Source organism: Neoarius graeffei, chromosome 8 (genome assembly GCF_027579695.1).
Source record: "Neoarius graeffei isolate fNeoGra1 chromosome 8, fNeoGra1.pri, whole genome shotgun sequence".
In the NCBI taxonomy this organism is placed as follows: domain Eukaryota; kingdom Metazoa; phylum Chordata; class Actinopteri; order Siluriformes; family Ariidae; genus Neoarius; species Neoarius graeffei.
In genome coordinates this window covers 41993792-42011905 of record NC_083576.1, presented here as the reverse complement: position 1 = coordinate 42011905, position 18114 = coordinate 41993792, and the positions used below count along the sequence as shown (strand labels likewise).

Here is an 18114-nt window from a genome sequence, read left to right as displayed (position 1 = left end):
TAACCTGTGAAGTTTGAGCCGTATCAGGCAATGCATGGTGAATTTATGACTCACTTCCTGTTTGCGTGGCATAATGTATAAATTTATTGGTTCGCCATTTCAACAACATGCAACGTATTGCAAATCTCTTCATAATTTAACATCAGCAACATCTTGACATGATGTACACCAAATATGGTACAGATCCAACAAACCGCCAAGGAGTAGTTCGTTAAAACATGACGGGTGTCAAAACGCAGAAAACCAAAAATATCTCACTTCCTGTTGAGTATGGCTGATGCAATGTATAGGCAATTTTTGTTGGTTCAGGGGCACTCCACACACCTATCAAATTTGGCACAGATAGGCGAAATTATATACAGGTAGTCATCGGCTTACGACTGCGTTTGGTTACGACTGACCGGTCGTAAATCGATCTGGTCGTAAGTCGGCCTATGTTAAATGAACGCAAGTATATTGTGATGTGTAATGATATTGTAATCATCTTAAAGTCTTATTTTATCAACATTTTCTTATTTCATTACCTTGGCTCATTATTTGGTTTAAGTCAAACACTGCATACTACACTGCGTACAGTACAATTCGTTTAATATGTGCAAAGCAAAAAATACGAAATACAGGTGTGAAAAATAGAAAACATTTTAGTTTGAAACATAAAATACAAATGTAAAACATAGCAAAATACAAAATTTAGTGACCGCTGGCATCACTGGTGCTTGGCTGTGGGTCGTCTACGTCATCAGCTGTTGCAGCGCTCGGGCTGGCGGGAGCATTTGCTCGTTTCATAAACCAGGAGCTGGGGCGGAAACTGTATGACGGAGTGCGCGAGGGAGCACGAGGGAGACTGCGCATGTGCCTGGAGCTGGGGCGGAAACTATTATACGTGGCGAGAGGCGCTGCCGGGAGCTGGGGTGGAAACTGTCGTACGCTCAGCTGGGAAACACTTGCCAGTCATAACCAGACGGTCGTAAAGTCGATCGGTTGTAAGTCGACGACTACCTGTACTGGGTAGGAGTCTCCATGACCTATGGGGGTGTTATGGAGTCCCCCGGACACACTTGGGGTTAAGCCCCTATGGGTGAGTTTTGGTGTGGATGGCTGACGTGTGCCAAATTTCATGAGTTTTTGAATATGTACAAGGTGTCAAATCTGCATTTTTGAACTAGGTGGGGCTGTGGAGTTCATGAAGCCCACCTAAACTAATTTACAATATCATCTCAAATTGTATCATAGGACAAATGTATGCCCCTCAAAACAGTACAGGAAATTTTCAAAATTCCACATTCCATCCAAAACTGCTGACTTCCTGTTGGATGGTGTCAAATACAACTAAGTCAACTTTGTCCTGTATCAAAGGAGTATCGATCACACCAAATTTTGTGCCGATCCAAGCAACTTCATCTCAATCATGGCTTGTTCTTGGGGGTGCTATAGAGCTTTGGGACCACACCTAGTCCTTTGCTCAGTGTAACCTTGTGATTTTACGTACATTTGAGCAGTGTGTCAAAATTCATGATTTTTCGAGTATCGCAAGTGCCTCAAAACCAAGTTTTTCTGTGGAGGGGAATAAAAGTAGTAGTAGAAGAAAAAACATGTCGAAAACAATAGGGCTTTGTACCTACAGGCCCTAATAATAAGAAAAAACATGTTGAAAACAATAGGGCATTGCACCTCGGTGCTCAGGCCCTAATAAGAAAAAAACATGCTGAAAACAGGAGGGCTTTGGTGCTCGGGCCCTAATAATTTCACAACTACAGCAAGGTGCTCATTATTATCCAGTGAAGTGAACATGAGCAACACAGCGGCTTGGCAGAGCCTAATCTTCACTGATACTTAAATGCATTTGTATTCGGGATCCTTTGGAGCATGTTGTGCGCGCGCTTGGGACCCAGTCATTATAGAAAACACCTGATATTGATTTGAGAGCAATCAACGCACGCATATAAGGACTCCAAGGCTTTGCGAAGTATTATCATTATCACGGTCAGGTTTGTTACTAGCCATGCTTGACTCTGCTTTCAGTTTCCCTTGTTTTATTTTTGTATATATCATGCTTGCTAATAAACACACTTTCTGCACTTGGAACTGTCTACTGCTGTATACCTGACAGAAGACTTGCAAAGACTCTGTGAAAAGTGTGCTGATTGCTCTCAAATCAGCATCAGGTGTTTCCCATAATGACTGGGTTCCAGGTGTGTTCACAACGCACACCGAAGGATCTGTGAATATAAATGCACTTAAGTCTCAGTGAAGGTTAGGCTCAGAGTCGCTGTGTTGTTGCTCATGTTCACATCACTGGATAAGAATGAGCACCGGATTTTTCACCTCTCTGGTTGACACAGTCTCGCTGAATGGTCTCTCTCTCTCTCACACTCTCTCTCACTCACACACACACACACACACACACACACACACACACACACACGTGTACACACACACACATTTGCCCTTCAACGTTTAGAAATTTCATGAGTTTTACCCCTGCTGATGAATTAATTACTTTTGGTAAATTAAAAAAATCTGATGTCTGTTCCGTTCAAAATGATTTGCACATCCAAAAACGCAGCAAAACCTTCCCGTACTGATCAATAACAGCTAACTCATCTGATCGGGGCACACTTGTGGCGCTTCAATCATGGTGGTGTAGTTACCTTTGCTATGGGGTCATGTGATGGTGCAAAGCCTCTGTTAGAACATATGGTGGCTGTAAGGGGCCTGTAGCGTACTACCAGTTAATTCTAAAATATCATGATCTACGACTGCATCAAGTAACCTGTCAGTTGATGAGGTTAGTTTGCATAGATAGTTTAAAATAGTTATTTAGTCTGTAGAACTGTAGGTTGTAACTTCAATGTATGATAGCACGGTGAAGGTGACTTGTTCCATGTTGTGGTAGCGTTGTATTGCTAGTGAATTATTGGAAATTGGTGAATATGGCCAATTTATTTCTGAAGCACACTTCAGACACTTTGTGATAAATGCCCTGCATACACATTTTCTTGCCTTTCTGATATATTTGAAAATTGCCCCAATTTTTACAAATTTTGTCATATGGGTTGTTTTACAATCAGGGTACCAAGCTAAAAATCACATTTAACACTTATTTTCAATATCAAAAGGCTTGACTAAATAAACTTGGTTGTTTATTGTAGCCCTGTAGCTCTATTTACCATGCAAAAAAAATGTGGTGATAACGTTATTTTTGGTGAATGTATGGCAATATATGTCATATTTAGCGAAATTACTCGTGTCATTTAGAAAAAGTGCTTTTTTTGACCACAGGTAGCTCCAAAAGGGATGCACTTAAATCATTCTTTATACCATAAAACAAATATTTGGTTCCATATCATTGGAAACATAGTTAAGTTTTAATGTTGAATGCCAGTAAGTTTTCAGACTATTTTGATCAAATTAGTATGTAATTGTGTCAAAAAAATTTCCTCTCCGAGACAGCTAATTTTTCAATATAAAATAACATATCTAAAATGATTATTTTCATCCTAAAATGTGGTCAAGATATTGGGACATAAATATTAGAGACAACTAACACGAAGCTTACAGCCTTATATTTAAAAGCACTATGGAAGTAGTGGATTCTGAATTGTCAAAAAAAAATTTTCTTCTCCGAGAATCACTTCATTTGTTTCTCCCAGCCCTGCTTAAAGCTACACTTAATCTTATAATACAAACTATTACACATGCCTATCTGTTCTTTAACTTGTCCTTCACTTAAAAACTGGTACAAGAACCAGTTTGAATCCATTTGAATTTTGGACCCCTGTGACACAAACTTTGTACCCTGATTGTAAAACAACCCATAAAGGAAACTGGATTTTATTCATGTTTGACTCACTATGAAAACCTGTTATAAGGAAACAGTCTATTTTGAGGAAAATAAATGGAAAATGGCTCTATTTACTTTTTTTTTTTTTTTTTTTTTTTTAGAACATTGATCATTTAAAAAAAAAAAGCCCTGTTTTTCGTTTTCCAATTTTCATTTTAGAATATGAAATGAATTCATATGAAGGTATATGAATTCCCTGGCCATACTCTAGGTAAAGGTGTTGTAACAATACATTTGTAATTGCATTTAGATTAGTACACTTAATTACCTTTCCAGCAGGAAACAGGCAATATTGGCATCACTTTGAAAACATTTGTCTCATCAGTGATTTCCATCTGGGAAAGACCACACCAGTGTTTATCCTTGGTTTCTGCTGTTGCCTGTCCCAGTCTCACTGATCTTGTTGTGTTTCATGCTTTTGCTTCTTTGAGGATTTGTCCTCCTTTTTCTTACGCTAAATAAGTATGATCTTCCATATTTAACAACAATTTGAGCTCTCAAGGCCAATTTATGCTGACAACGCAGTCCTCGCAGACGGTGTCGCAGATAGTGTCTGCGTAGCCCCCCCACCTTTGCAGACGTGCTGCGCACACCTCCCAAAAATTGTGACCACCGCAGAAGCATCGCAGACAGCGTCGCAGACAAGAGGGCTCTGATTGGTCCACTCTACATCCGCTGTACACGCACTTCCGCTTCCCTACTTTCCCGGTTTGGTTTGTTTTCACGACCGCCATTTTTAAAAACACGAGCGAAGATGGAGCAGTACGAAGAGCGGTTGATCGAGGAAGTGAGAAAGTACGTACATCTATACGACTCCAGTTCTAGTCATTATAAGTAACCGGAGGATAAACACTCCACTAACCACACCCACCAACTACTCCTAGCGATTTCGTGACTTCGCGCCCCCTTGCGTTGTAGCGGTGAATAACATCGCGCACGCCTATTACTCCCCGCTCAACGATAAATTACAACTGTCTGCGAAAAGCTATCTGCGAAAGCCTTGTCGCAAGAGCATGCAGAGGCCTTCACACTTAAGCCAGAACCAGCAAGCACTGATTCCTCTTTTTTCTTCTTCTTTGTCTTCCATCCGGTACTTCCTTCCAGTGCTTCTTTCTTGATTCACACTGCCACTTGTAAAAATGCAAAATGCGATGGTGTTTTGTAGTGGGGTTGTCCATTCTGGGCTACTGTAGAAACATGGTGGCTTCCACAGAAGTGGATCCATGCCTTATGTAGATATAATGGGCTCATTCTAAACTTATGAAAGCGTAATTCCAAGTGACGGGTAATTATATGCGAATGAAAACATACTGATGAATACTATGTTCCATTTCTGCTAAATCCTACATGGTATACCTTGAATTTGCCAAGGCCTCTTAACTTCCTATTAGTGATCATGATTGACAGTTCAACTCCGTTTTATTTGTATAGCGCTTTTAACACTGGACATCATCACAAAGCAGTTTTACAGAAATATATAAATTCCGGATACAAGTTTTACATACACTGCCCAGCCAAAAAAAAAAGTCGCACACTTGAATATTTTGTTGAACAGCCTTTAGCCTTGATCATGGTGCCATTGTTTAAACAACCTTATGCAACATCATGGAATTATTTCTATCCAGAGTTGCATACATTTTTTGCCAAGTTCTTTTTGTGATGATGGGAGAGTCAAAACACACTATAAATTCTTCTCCAGCACATCCCAAAGACTTTCAATGGAGTTGAGATCAGGACCACATAGTGGCTAATTCATGTGTGAAAATGATTCCTCATGCTCTCTGAACCACTCTTTCACAATTTGAGCCCTAATTTTATGCCCGTCCCATCAGGGAAAAAAAAACATAGATGGAATAACCTGGTCATCCATTACATTCAGGTGGTCAGCTGACTTCGTTTTATTGCCACATTAATGGTGAGCCTAGACCTGACCAACTAAAGCAACCCTGGATTATACCAATGCCTCCAGAGACTTGTAGAGCGGCTGCTATGCATGATGCGTGCATTGCTTCATGCACTTTCCTTCTTACCTTGATGCACCCATGGCTCTGGAATTGAGAGAATCTGGACTTCTCAGACCACATAATCGTTTTCCATTGTTCCAGAGTCCAGTCTTTATGTTCGCGAGCAAATTGAAGCCTTTTCTTCCAATTAACCTCACTAATAAGTAGTTTCCTTATGGCTACACAGCTGTTTAGTCTCAATCCTATGAGTTCTTGTCACATTTTGCATGTGGAAATACTCTTAATTTGACAATTAAACATACCATTAAACAAGTTCAGCTGTCAATTTTTACGATTCAGCTTTCAGTCCTTGACGTGATCATTATGATCAGTCAAAACATTTGACCACATTTCTTCCATGAAGTTCACCACTATCCTTCCAGGTTTTAATAATGCATTGGACAGTTCTTAACCCAATGCCAGTAATTTCAGCAATCTCCTTAGTAATTTTTTTTTTTTTTTTGCTTGATGCAGGGTAATACATATTTTGATCCTTCTGAAACAGTAACATCTTTTCCATGACCACAGGATGCGTGTTCCAGCAAGGGTGTTTTTAGAAATGCAGCTACTCACTGCATCAGTTAGGGTTGAAAGAATTGTTGCCAGCTGAAACGTATTAATCACTGCAGTAACTATCCAGTTAAAGGCCTTTAAGTATATGCTTATTTAAAACCAATTTTTTTTTTTTTTTTTTTTTGGGGGGGGGGGGGGTGATTGGGCAGTGTACTAGGGCATCTCAAACAATTAGAATATCGTGAAAAGGTTCATTTTTCGTAATTTAATTCAAAAAGTTTAACCGTTCATATGTTCTGTATTCGACATGTACAGTGAAATATTTCAAGTCTTTGTTTTAATTTTGATTATGGCTTATAGCTCATGAAAATCAGAAATCCAGTATCTCAAATTATTAGAATATTTCCTAAGATAAATCAAAAAAGGATGTACAATACAGAGATGTCCAACTTCTGAAAAGTATGTTCATTTATACACTTAGTACTTGGTTGGGGCTGCTTTACTGCATTAATGCAGGGTGGCATGGAGGCGATCACCCAGTGGTACTGCTGAGGTGTTATTGAAGCTCAGGTTGCTTTGATAGCGGCCTTCAGCTCACTTGTATTTTTTTGGCCAGGTGTTTCTCATCTTCCTCTTGACAGTACCCCATAGATTCTCTATGGTGTTCAGCTCAGGTGAGTTGACTGGCCAATTAAGCACAGTAATATGGTCAGTAAACCATTTGGTAGTAGTTTTGGCACTGTGGGCAGGTGCTAAATCCTGAAGTGCTCCAAAATCTCCTGGTAGACAGCTGTGTTGACTTTGGACTTGATAAAACACAGTGGACCAGTAGATGACGCGGCACCCCAAATCATCACAGACTGCAGAAACTTCCCACTGGACCTCAAACACCTTGGATTCTGTGCCTCTGCACTCTTCCTCCAGACCCTAGGACCTTGATTTCCAAATGAAATGCAAAATTTACTTTAATCTGAAAAGAGGACTTTCGACTACTGCGCAGTACTCCAGGTCTTTCTCTCCTTAGCCCAGGTAAGATGCTTCTGACATTTGTGTCTGGTTCAGGAGTGGCTTGATATTATGAATGAGACCTTTGTAACCCCTTTCCTGAAGACATCTGTCTATGGTGGCTCTTGATGCACTGACACAAGCCCCAGTCCACTCCTTGTGAAGCTCTCTCAAGTTCTTGACTCAACTTTGCTTGACAATCTTCTCAAGGTTGTGGTCATCCCTGTTGCTTGTGGACCTTTTCCAGCCAGTCTTTTCAGCAATGACCTTCTGTGGCTTACCCTTCTTGTGGAGTGTGTCAATGATTTGTCTTCTGGACAACCGTCAAGTCAGCAGTCTTCCCCATGATTGTGGTTGTGTGGTACTGAACTAGACTAAGAGATGTATGGTTATTTATACTGTTTTACTCCAAGTTGAAATGAAATTCTCATTTTGAGATGTCTTTTTAAATTTTTTTTAAATCTGTCGGCTATAATTATCAAAATTAAAATGGGAAAATGCTTGAAACATTTTATGTATAATGAGTCTATAAGTTTTCACTTTCTTAAATAACCAATGGAAAACATGGAACTTTTTCACGATATTCTATTTGAGGTGCACGAGTACACTTTTGCTGTGCAAACACTTTTAAGGCTGATAATAATAATCTCATCTCATTATCTCTAGCCGCTTTATCCTGTTCTACAGGGTCGCAGGCAAGCTGGAGCCTATCCCAGCTGACTGCGGGTGAAAGGCGGGGTACACCCTGGACAAGTCGCCAGGTCATCACAGGGCTGACACATAGACACAGACAACCATTCACACTCACATTCACACCTACGGTCAATTTAGAGTCACCAGTTAACCTAACCTGCATGTCTTTGGACTGTGGGAGAAACCGGAGCACCCGGAGGAAACCCACGCGGACACGGGGAGAACATGCAAACTCCACACACAAAGGCCCTCGCCGGCCATGGGGCTCAAACCCGGACCTTCTTGCTGTGAGGCGACAGTGCTAACCACTACACCACTGTGCCGCCAGATAATAATAATAGAAAATAAACATCAGCACAAACACAGTAGGGTTCCAGTAGCTTCAGTAATGGACCTCTAAATATAGCCATAAGTGGCAATCATTGGGGTCCAAGCAAAAATAATGTGTCAAATTCAAGCAAATGGAGGACTTGAGGATTCTTGAGGCTTATTGAAGAATTTATGAACTGAAGCATTCAGGCCTGTAAGCTGCAGTTGCAAAAGCAGGTCCCAGCTTAAGACCTTTTGATAACTTAGTCTTGACTTGGTTTGTGTTCATTTTAGTTGTTCAGGTTTTGCACAGTCTTAGATATTCCGTAATACCTAGATAGGACACAAGCTTACTTGTTTACGTGTATTTACTTCCGGCACTGATTAGACATATTGGTCATCTGATTCTTGTCATAGATATCACATTTTATATGTTATGTTGTCAACTATATCAGTAAAAATAGGTATTTTAACATCAAAGTAATGCTTAGCAATAATGAAAATGTGATGACAATGTGTCAAAAAAGGAATGTCAGTGTTCAGCAAGCACGTTTTTCATGTTTATAGCTAGCATGAAGGAAATCCATGTTTGCTCAACTAAAATGAAACTGGACATTGATGGGTTAGACAATCGTGTTTTATCGTAGGTCTTTGATAGTGAATTCTTTTTCTTTCTTTATTTAGAGCTTTATATACATTTTAAATGTCACTAAGTACAGGTAGTCATCGACTTACGACTGCGTTTGGTTATGACTGATCGGTCGTAAACCGGCCTATGTTAAATGAACGCAAGTATATTGTGATGTGTAATGATATTGTAATCATTTTAAAGTCTTATTTTATCAACATTTTCTTATTTCATTACCTTGGCTCATTATTTGGTTTAAGTCAAACACTGCATACTCAGGGGTGAAAGTAATTTTTATTTCTTGCCGTTACTATTATTTTGAGTCATAGTGCGCGTGCACAGCACTATGAAAAATACACCTAATTATTTATTATTGTCTACTTATCGAGCGTTCACTAGGACTTATCACTCAGTAGTACTAGTATAGTACTTTTGTATCACACTATCACTCTTTCATCCACCTGTATCAGTTTTTGATTATAAATAAATTGCAAACACATCATTTCAACAACACAATCATTTTAATTACCTTTTCTTTTTTTTTTAGCTGAACAGTTGAAAACTAACTTTTCATTTTGGACATTGGACACAGAACAGAAAAGTGAAAGTTACTTTGATTACCAGCTGCGCACGTGATAGCACAAGATCTGGTTAAGCCGTACACGCGCTGTAGCTCGCTCGTTTGTCCAGCGAAGCACTGCGCACACAATAGAAGAGGCTGGATGCAGTGTTGCCAGATTGGGCGGTTTTAAGTGCATTTTGGCGGGTTTTGAACATATTTTGGGCTGGAAACTGTCAGCAGTATCTGGCAACACTGGCTGGATGCTGGGCGCTGCCGGGAGCTGGGGCGGAAACTGTCGTACGCTCAGCTAGCTCAGCTGGGAAACACTTGCCAGTCATAACCAGATGGTCGTAAAGTCGATCGGTTGTAAGTCGCATAGGTCGTAAGTCGACAACTACCTGTATTGCTTAATTTAAAGTTATTTGAAGTAACAATTGTTTGCTTGCAATCTTGATTTATCAGTTGTTATACCTGTCGTGATATTGAGCTTTATTGTCATAAGTAAGAACATTTTAAATGAGTGTTTGAGCTAGATGAAAACAGGAATTGTCTTGCTGAGCATGCTGTTCATTGATGCATAGATCTCATCATTTAATGTTAGTTTGGGGTCAGCTATTCAGAATTCAGGGAGCTACCGTATAAAAGCATTGTACAGACTTCACTGAGCTCAAACCTCCCATCCATCCAGTCATTTAATCCTTTAAGTAAATGTATTCCTTTAAATAAATGTATAACAATATTATGTGTTATAGGATTTGTGTACAGCAAGCATCAACTTTGGAGTTTTAAGGCAGCTAGAATTTCTGACACTAGTTCATTACTGTCTCAAGGAAACACAAAATGAAAAAGCTGATTGTAGCTGTAGTTCTATTTTGTTTTAGTTCATGTTGCATTGTTCACTGTCATTTTTCGTTTTTTTGTTTGTTTGTTTTTAACTTCAGTTAATGAATTTTTTTCATGGCTAGTTTTAATTTGGTTTTGTTAAATATTAATCCTACTTCCAGCTACTCTTGATATTTGAATGTTGGGTTTTAGCAGCCTCCCCTGTACAAGCCAAATTTCAAACTCCACACCATCAGCTCAACCACTATGCCGTTGAAGATGAAAAAGAAAATGTTTGTTTTCTGACAGTTTAACACTGGAAAAAAAAAACAAGCAATTTTTGGTTAAAGCCCTTCTGGTCTGTCTGTCTACAAAACTTGGACAGATAGCATGTGTGAAGTTTTATGTAAATCAGACAGTGTGTTTATGTACTGTACTTGGTCATTTTGAAGAAAATTAATTTGCTCATATTCAAAATGGATTGATGTGTATTTATATATTATGTATAAATACACTGCGTGTGTGTGTGTGTGTGTGTGTGTGTATATATATATAAAATTTAAAAATATATAAAATATTCCCCACTCACCCCCTCCTTTGGGTGGCATCCCCCCGAAGCTTGGGTCCTCTACCAGAGGCCTGGGAGTTTGAGGGTCCTGTACAATATCTTAGCGGTTTCTAGGACTCTGCTTTTCTGGACAAAGATTTCGGATGTTGTTCCCGAGATCTGTTGGAGCCACTCTCCCAGTTTGGGGGTCACTGCACCGAGAGCTTTGATCACCATGGTGACCACTGTTGTCTTCATCTTCCACATATTTTCTAGCTCTTCTTTCAGGCCTTAATACTTCTTGAGCTTCTCAAGTTCCTTTTTCCTGATGTTATTGTCACTTGGTATTGCCACATCCATCACCACAGCCTTGTTCTCCCGTTTGTCCACCACTACCATGTCTGGTTGGTTAGCCATTACCAGTTTGTCCATCTGTATCTGGAAGTCCCACAGGATCTTAGCTTGGTCATTCTCAACCACCTTCGGAGGTGTGTCCCACTTTGACCTTGGGACTTCCAGTCCATGCTCAGCACAGATGTTTCTGTACACTATGCCAGCCACTTGCTTATGGCATTCCATGTATGCTCTATCTGCTAGCATCTTGCACCCTGTTGTTATGTGCTGGATTGTCTCGGGGGCATCTTTTACACAGTCTGCACCTGGGGTCCTGCCTCGTGTGTTCAACCCCGGTCTCTGTTGATCTTGTACTTGGAGCCGGTTCCTGTGCAGCTATGATTAGTGTCTCTGTGCTGTCCTCCAGTCAAGCTGTATCCAGCGACTAGTAGGATTTTTCAGTATTGGCCACTACTTCTATCTGCCAGTGGTGCATCCCATGCGGTGGTCTGTCTTTCCAGTGATGGTTACTCTGGCACTTCCTTCTGAGGTTTCTGCTGCCTGAGGTATTCACTAAGCACTTTTGTCATTCAGGGCCATGTCTCTGATGTACTTGTGACTCTCATGGTGTGTGTGTGTATATAACGTATAGTTGTTTTTTTTTTTTAAACGCATGCGCGCGCACTTTTTTTTTTTTTAAATAATATATGCGCATGCATACTTTTTTTTTTTTTGAAGGTTGAAATTCAGGGCAACAACCTGAATGCCACGTTCCTGAAGAAATTATTTATTTATTTTTAAAAATTGACGCACAATGATGGTAAGGCCTGACATCGAAGTTATTTTAAAAAATATTACAAACCCCTTTTCCAGAAAAAGTTGGGATATTTTTCAAAATGCACCCTAAAAGCAAAAAATATGATTTTTAAATCATGTGAATCTTTTTTTTAATTGACAACAATATAAAGAAAAGGTTTTCACTAGTTTTACTGACCAGCTTAACTGTAAATATAAATGAAGTTCAAATCTGATGCCTGAACCACACTCAGAAAACCTGGGACAGAGGCAAAGTACAACTAAAAAGTTTATAGGATATTCAAGTAATACCATATTGGAAGATTCCGTAATACACAGGTTAATTGGGAACAGGTAAGGGTATCATGATTGGGTATAAAAGGAGCATGCACCAAAGGCTCAGTCTTTGCAAGTAAGGATGGGTCTTGGCTCACCCCTTTGTGCCAAAATTCGTGAGAGCATTGTTAGTCAATTCAAAAAGAACATTTCTCAATGCAAGATTGCAGGAGATTCAGGAATTTCAGAATCTACAGTCTGTAAAAAATGTGAAAAGATTCCACAAATTTGGAGGCAAAAGGCAAAGTCAGAAACCACTGTTGAATACGCAGGACCTTCAGGTCCTCAGGCAGTACTGCCTGAGAAACCATCATGACCAATAAAGCCACATGAGCTCAGGAGTACTTTGGAAAACCATTGTAATTTAAGAGTATGCTGCTGCATCAAGAAATGCAACCTGAAACTGTATTATGCAAGGAGGAAGTCATTCATCAATTCTGTGCAGAAACACTGACGATTTCTCTGGGCCCGAACTCATCTCAGATGAACTGAAAGACTGGAAAGGGGTGCTGTGGTCAGATGAGTCCACATTTCGGCATGTTTTTAGGAAAACTGGATGGCAAGTTCTCCATGCCAAAGGTGAACACGACCATCGAGTTTATCAGAGGAAGGTGTAAAAGCATCTGTGATGGTATGGGGGTGCATCAGTGCTCATGGCACAGGTGAGTTGCATGTGTATGAAGGTACCATTTGTTGCAGAGGCATATTGGGATTTCACAGAATGTTGCCATAAAGGTGACATCTCTTCCCAGGAAGTCCATGCTTATTTCAGCAGGACACTGCCAGGTCTCATTCTGCAAGGGCTACAACTGCATGACTTTGTAGACAGAGTGCATGTGCTTGACTGGCCTGCTGCCAGTCCAGATCTGTCTCCTTTTGAGAATGTATGGCACATCATGAAGAGTAGAATCAGACAACAGTGACCACAGACTGTTGACCAGCTGAACTCTTGGGTCAAGAAAGAATGGACATATTTCAAAATTGCAACAATTAGTATTCTCAATTCCCATATGATTAAAAAGTGTTATTAAAAGGCAAGGCGATGTAATAATGTTTCTGTCCCAACTTTTGAGTGTGTTGCAGTCATCAAATTTTAACTTTTGTTTATATTTACTAAATACAATTAAGCTGGTCAGTAAAACTGTTGAAAATCTTTGTACTTTTATCAGTTAAATAAAGGTTCATGTGAATTAATAAATCAGATTTTTGTTTTTATTGCATTTTGGAAAACATTGCAACTTTTCTGGAAAAGGGGTTTGTACATATGTAGTAATAAGCGAATGCTTAATTTTCTAGTGGCTGAGGCATTTGTTTATGGCTTATGACTTTGTGCAGACAGACCGGCCCTTTTTCCCCCCTTTATACATTGTAACCCCGCCATAACGAACTCTTACTATGAACTTTTGCATATAACGAATTTACTTGCTGTTCCCTGCCTTTAATGACAGAGTTGGAGTGTTTAAAAAAAAAAATCACTGAGCCATGTGCTCCTCTTCCCACCAGAGACAAACAATAAGAAATCAAGTCCACAGTGAAGTTAACAGTCCATGTTGATGCCAGAAAACAAAGCCTTAATTAGCCTAGCTTAGGTGTCAATCACTAACAGTTATTGAGAATAGAGATCAAAGGATCAGTAAAAAGATGAAATGACTGCTGACCTCCTCTGTGATTTACAATACATGAATGAACTGAATGGTGAAGATTTAGAAAACATGGCTCTTGTTTGTTTTCATAGCACTCTGGATAAGTGCGTCTGCAAAATGCCTGTAATAGCAAGGCAGTGGGTGTACATTGACAACGATACACTGGTAACCACAGTCATTTCTAGAACAGACGAAGAAATCATCGCATCCATTTGTGATCCTGTAACTTGGGCGATGAACTGCTATAGTGATTCAGAAGGAGAAATTCATGATGATGTGCCTAAAATTAAAGCAGTCCAGGATTACAAGCTTCTTCAGCAAGTAAAACTGATGGGACACTAGTATCATACATTTACTAACTGAAAGTTGACAATATTCACATTATTTTTGATGTCACGTGTCTGTATAGCGGCTTGCCTCGAACTGCTATTCACATGTATGCCATGCTCAAGCTCTTGAGGACTAATTGCTGTGCACCTCTTGCTGATCAGCGCACAATCACAGTATGCGCTTATAAGGACTCTGAAAAAACACAGACTTTGCGAAGTATGTGCACTGTACCTTGGGACTCTGTATTGCCCTTCTGGTTTTGACTTTTTGGTTCCGCCTCCTTTGCATGACATAGAAAGGAGTGACTTCTTTCCTTTACTTCATAAATATGCCAGTGAATTAAGAGTAAATTATACATTTAACACGGTGAGTGAGTGGTTTGACAAGTGGGTCCATTTCAGCATTACAAGCTTTTCGGTATAATGAACAATTTGGACGTCCCCCAAGGACTTTGTTATAAATGGAGTTGCAGTGTATTTACAAGATACTCCAGCAGCAGGGCAGCAAAGAAACTCACCTTTTTTTTTTCTTCCCAGTGGGCTCTGCAGCTATGCATGTTGCTCACTTCACTCCTTGCCTGAGAAAGGTATTAGGATAAGTATTGCCATATCCTGTGAGGTACATTTCTCATGTCCCCAACAGCATTATATTCTCTTGGGGTTTGGTAGAACAAACAACTCTCCATCCAACTCTGAAATACACAGATGTTATTCAAAATTGACATTTCCACAAGTTGTGAGGTTATGGATTTGTTAAATGTACATGATTAGCTACTGAACTGGTGACTGAAATGCCCCTTTTCCACCAAAGCAGTTCCAGGGCTGGTTCGGGGCCAGTGCTTAGTTTGGAACCGGGTTTTCTGTTTCCACTGACAAAGAACTGGCTCTTGGGCCAGAAAAAACGGTTCCAGGCTAGCACCAGCTCTTTTCTGGGCCAGAGGAAAGGACCGCTTACGTCAGCGGGGGGGGCGGAGTTGTTAAGACCAACAACAATCGCAAGACCGCGAAAGGTCACCATTTTTAAGCGCCGAGAAGCAGCAGCTGTACAAACGTGAAGTCATCCATTATTGTTGTTGCTGCTGCTTCTTCTTCTCCGTGGTGGTGTTGCTTCAATATTCGCGCCAAGGTTTATGCAAACGCAGCGACATAACTGACATATACAGTGACGTAACTGACGTGGCTCCCCTTAGCACCATGAGCTATGGAAAAGCAAACTGGTTCTCAGCTGGCTCGCAAGTTGAACGAGTTGTGAACCAGCACCAGCACTGGCCCCGAACCAGCCCTGGAACTGATTTGGTGGAAAAGGGGTAATAGTGAAACGTTCAAGTGTCACTCATGGTGCCCATCAAAGCACTTTCTCTAACAGTATTAACAATCATTGGTTTAGCAAAAATCAAATGATTAGAGCACCATACTGAGTGTCTTGAGGCCACTTCCTAAAGTACTCTGTAAGGTGAGAATGAATTTGTTTGTCAGAGATGATTTTTAAAATATAAAGCCTGAGATTGACGGGCTTGATAACTAGATCTCAACCAGAGGAAAAAGTAAAAAATTTTCAGACTTCTGTTCCAGCACTCAAAACATCTGATTAAAATGGTATTTGTAAAGAGTTTTTTTTAAGTAGTACAGACACACTGTAAATGTCCACTTGTGTAAAACAAAAATTGGTTCAGGTTTGAACTCATGTTCTACTTCATGCACCTTGCATTCTTTTTAAGGGAGTGGGGTGATTTATTGACATTTTTACTCGAAGTAGATATTAAAACTCTAGCACTTGTAATGTGACCATCACTAATGCTGAGCATGTGGTGTTAAGGTTTTGTCATGTTGCTTGTGGTTTTAATGAGAAAGTAATGCATCTCAAAAAGTTGTTCTCCAGAATTAGTCATGACATACCTTTTAAAACCATGCTAGTTACCTGAATACAATTTGACAGCTAAATGCTCATAAGACCTAGCTTTTAAATTAAATATTTTAATCTTTAGGTTATCTTGGGGGAGGCCACTAGTCTATGGCATACATGGGGCTTTATTTTAGACTAGATTTGGCTCTTCTGTCTATTTCTGTCCATCCAGCAAGAGCCAAGCTTATTTCATGATCAATTACTTTTTTTTTTTTGGGAGTGGGAAATCAGTATCTTCATTGTCTGTAGTGGCGCAATTTAACTCAATGTTTAAACCTCTCTCTCTCTCTCTCTCTCTCTCTCTCTCTCTCTCTCTCTCTCTCTCTCTCTCTCTCTCTCTCTCAGGTTTCTAAGCATTAAGGCAGTTTAAGAAAGAAGAGAAGAGTCTTAGCAGGATTTGCCTTCAGATCACATCCCAGCATATAGAATCAAACTCACCACATCAGGCATCGTTTTCCCTCTTAAAAGAATTAGGTTTAATATACTACATATGTAATCAGTATATATAGGTAACATGTTCTGCATATACCTGTATATTGGTATGTATGTAGTATATCAACAAAGAGGGCAGAGTTGGTATGGAATTTTGAAGTTGTCATTTTTTCTATCTTGTTTCTGTCCCTGCCTTCCATCACTTTTTCCAGAATGATACTTCAGAAAGCAATTGGATTTCTGAGGGTGAAACTGTGCAAAACGAATGTTTGCTGAAGTTTTTTTGTTCAGGAAATTTTTTTTCAGGAAAACGTTCTTGTCTTACATCACTGGATGTCATGAGCTGAAATTGTCAGATTGAGCAGTTTTTCTCCTAAAATGAAAGCAGTCTTTTTATAAAAAGAATCCTGGCTATTCCTAAGCAGACATCTATTGTTTTAAAAGACAAGGAAAGCATAAGGTTTTGCCTGCTGTGATGTAGAAGAGCTTCTAATGTGAAGATGAAAAATTCTAGTGACTACTAGATTTCTCTCTCGAACGCTGCATTAACAGTTATTGTACTTGATATTCAGAAATATAAAAAAATGAATAAAAGAATGAACTCCACAAAAGCATATTCATTATAAATTAGACATCACTTCAGTAAACTTATGTTAAGTGCTTAGAAGAATAATTGTATGCATAAATGATCTGAGGGTTTTTTTTTCCATTACATAAAAACATATTGATAGCCGCAGTGCTTTTTTTTAATCAGGAAAATATTTTGTAGAGCTTTCTTTTGAATAAATTGGTTTAGGGAAAAGGTGTTTTTGTTGCTCCTTAAGGTGATGCTCATTCTGTTGGAGAACACCCATGGGAGTATGAGCAGCATATATATATTTTTTTTTTCCTAGTGGTGGTTTTTTTGTGCCGTATTCCTTTTTTTTTTCCTTTATTGCAGAAAGTATATTGTAGGGTTTCTTTTTGTATATGTTTGGGTCCTTTGAGGGAAGATCAGCTTGAATTTCTGATTTTAGCCACAATGCACCAGTAACATGGATTTCAGGGTTGTCCCCCACCCCACGTCCTGCTCCTTTTTTTCTTCACCAACCTCTTTTCCCTTACTCCTGACCAGCTTAAAGTATTTTACTGCTGGATGATCTATGAAGTGTAACTTATTCCCTTTTAGCATGTCAGAATAAATGACTTCTGAGAAACGTTGACCCAGACTATAATTTAAAATGTCTCTTTTGCACTTGTTTCTTTCTATGCGACTACTTCAAACAGAGCATTTGTGATGTTCGATTGAAAATGCAAGATTGAAATAATTTTGTACGTCTTAAATACAAGACACAATTTGTGGATATCCTCTAAAATGGCCAAAAAAAACCCAAACATTTGAACTCTGTTCCTATCATTACGCTGTGCATGTTTAAAT

General features: G+C 39.5%; 1 protein-coding gene across 4 annotated transcripts in view; it reads left to right on the top strand.

The window, feature by feature from the left end:
* The window catches only part of csnk1a1 (casein kinase 1, alpha 1), a 222916-nt gene extending 205023 nt beyond the window's left edge, over positions 1-17893 (top strand). For all 4 annotated transcript variants that reach the window (XM_060927644.1, XM_060927642.1, XM_060927646.1 and 1 more), the window contains one exon: positions 16611-17893. In XM_060927644.1, coding sequence (XP_060783627.1) covers positions 16611-16618 — 8 coding nt within the window. In that variant the 3' untranslated portion in view covers positions 16619-17893. The remainder of the gene's footprint in view (positions 1-16610) is intronic.
* The last annotated feature ends 221 nt before the right edge of the window (positions 17894-18114 follow it).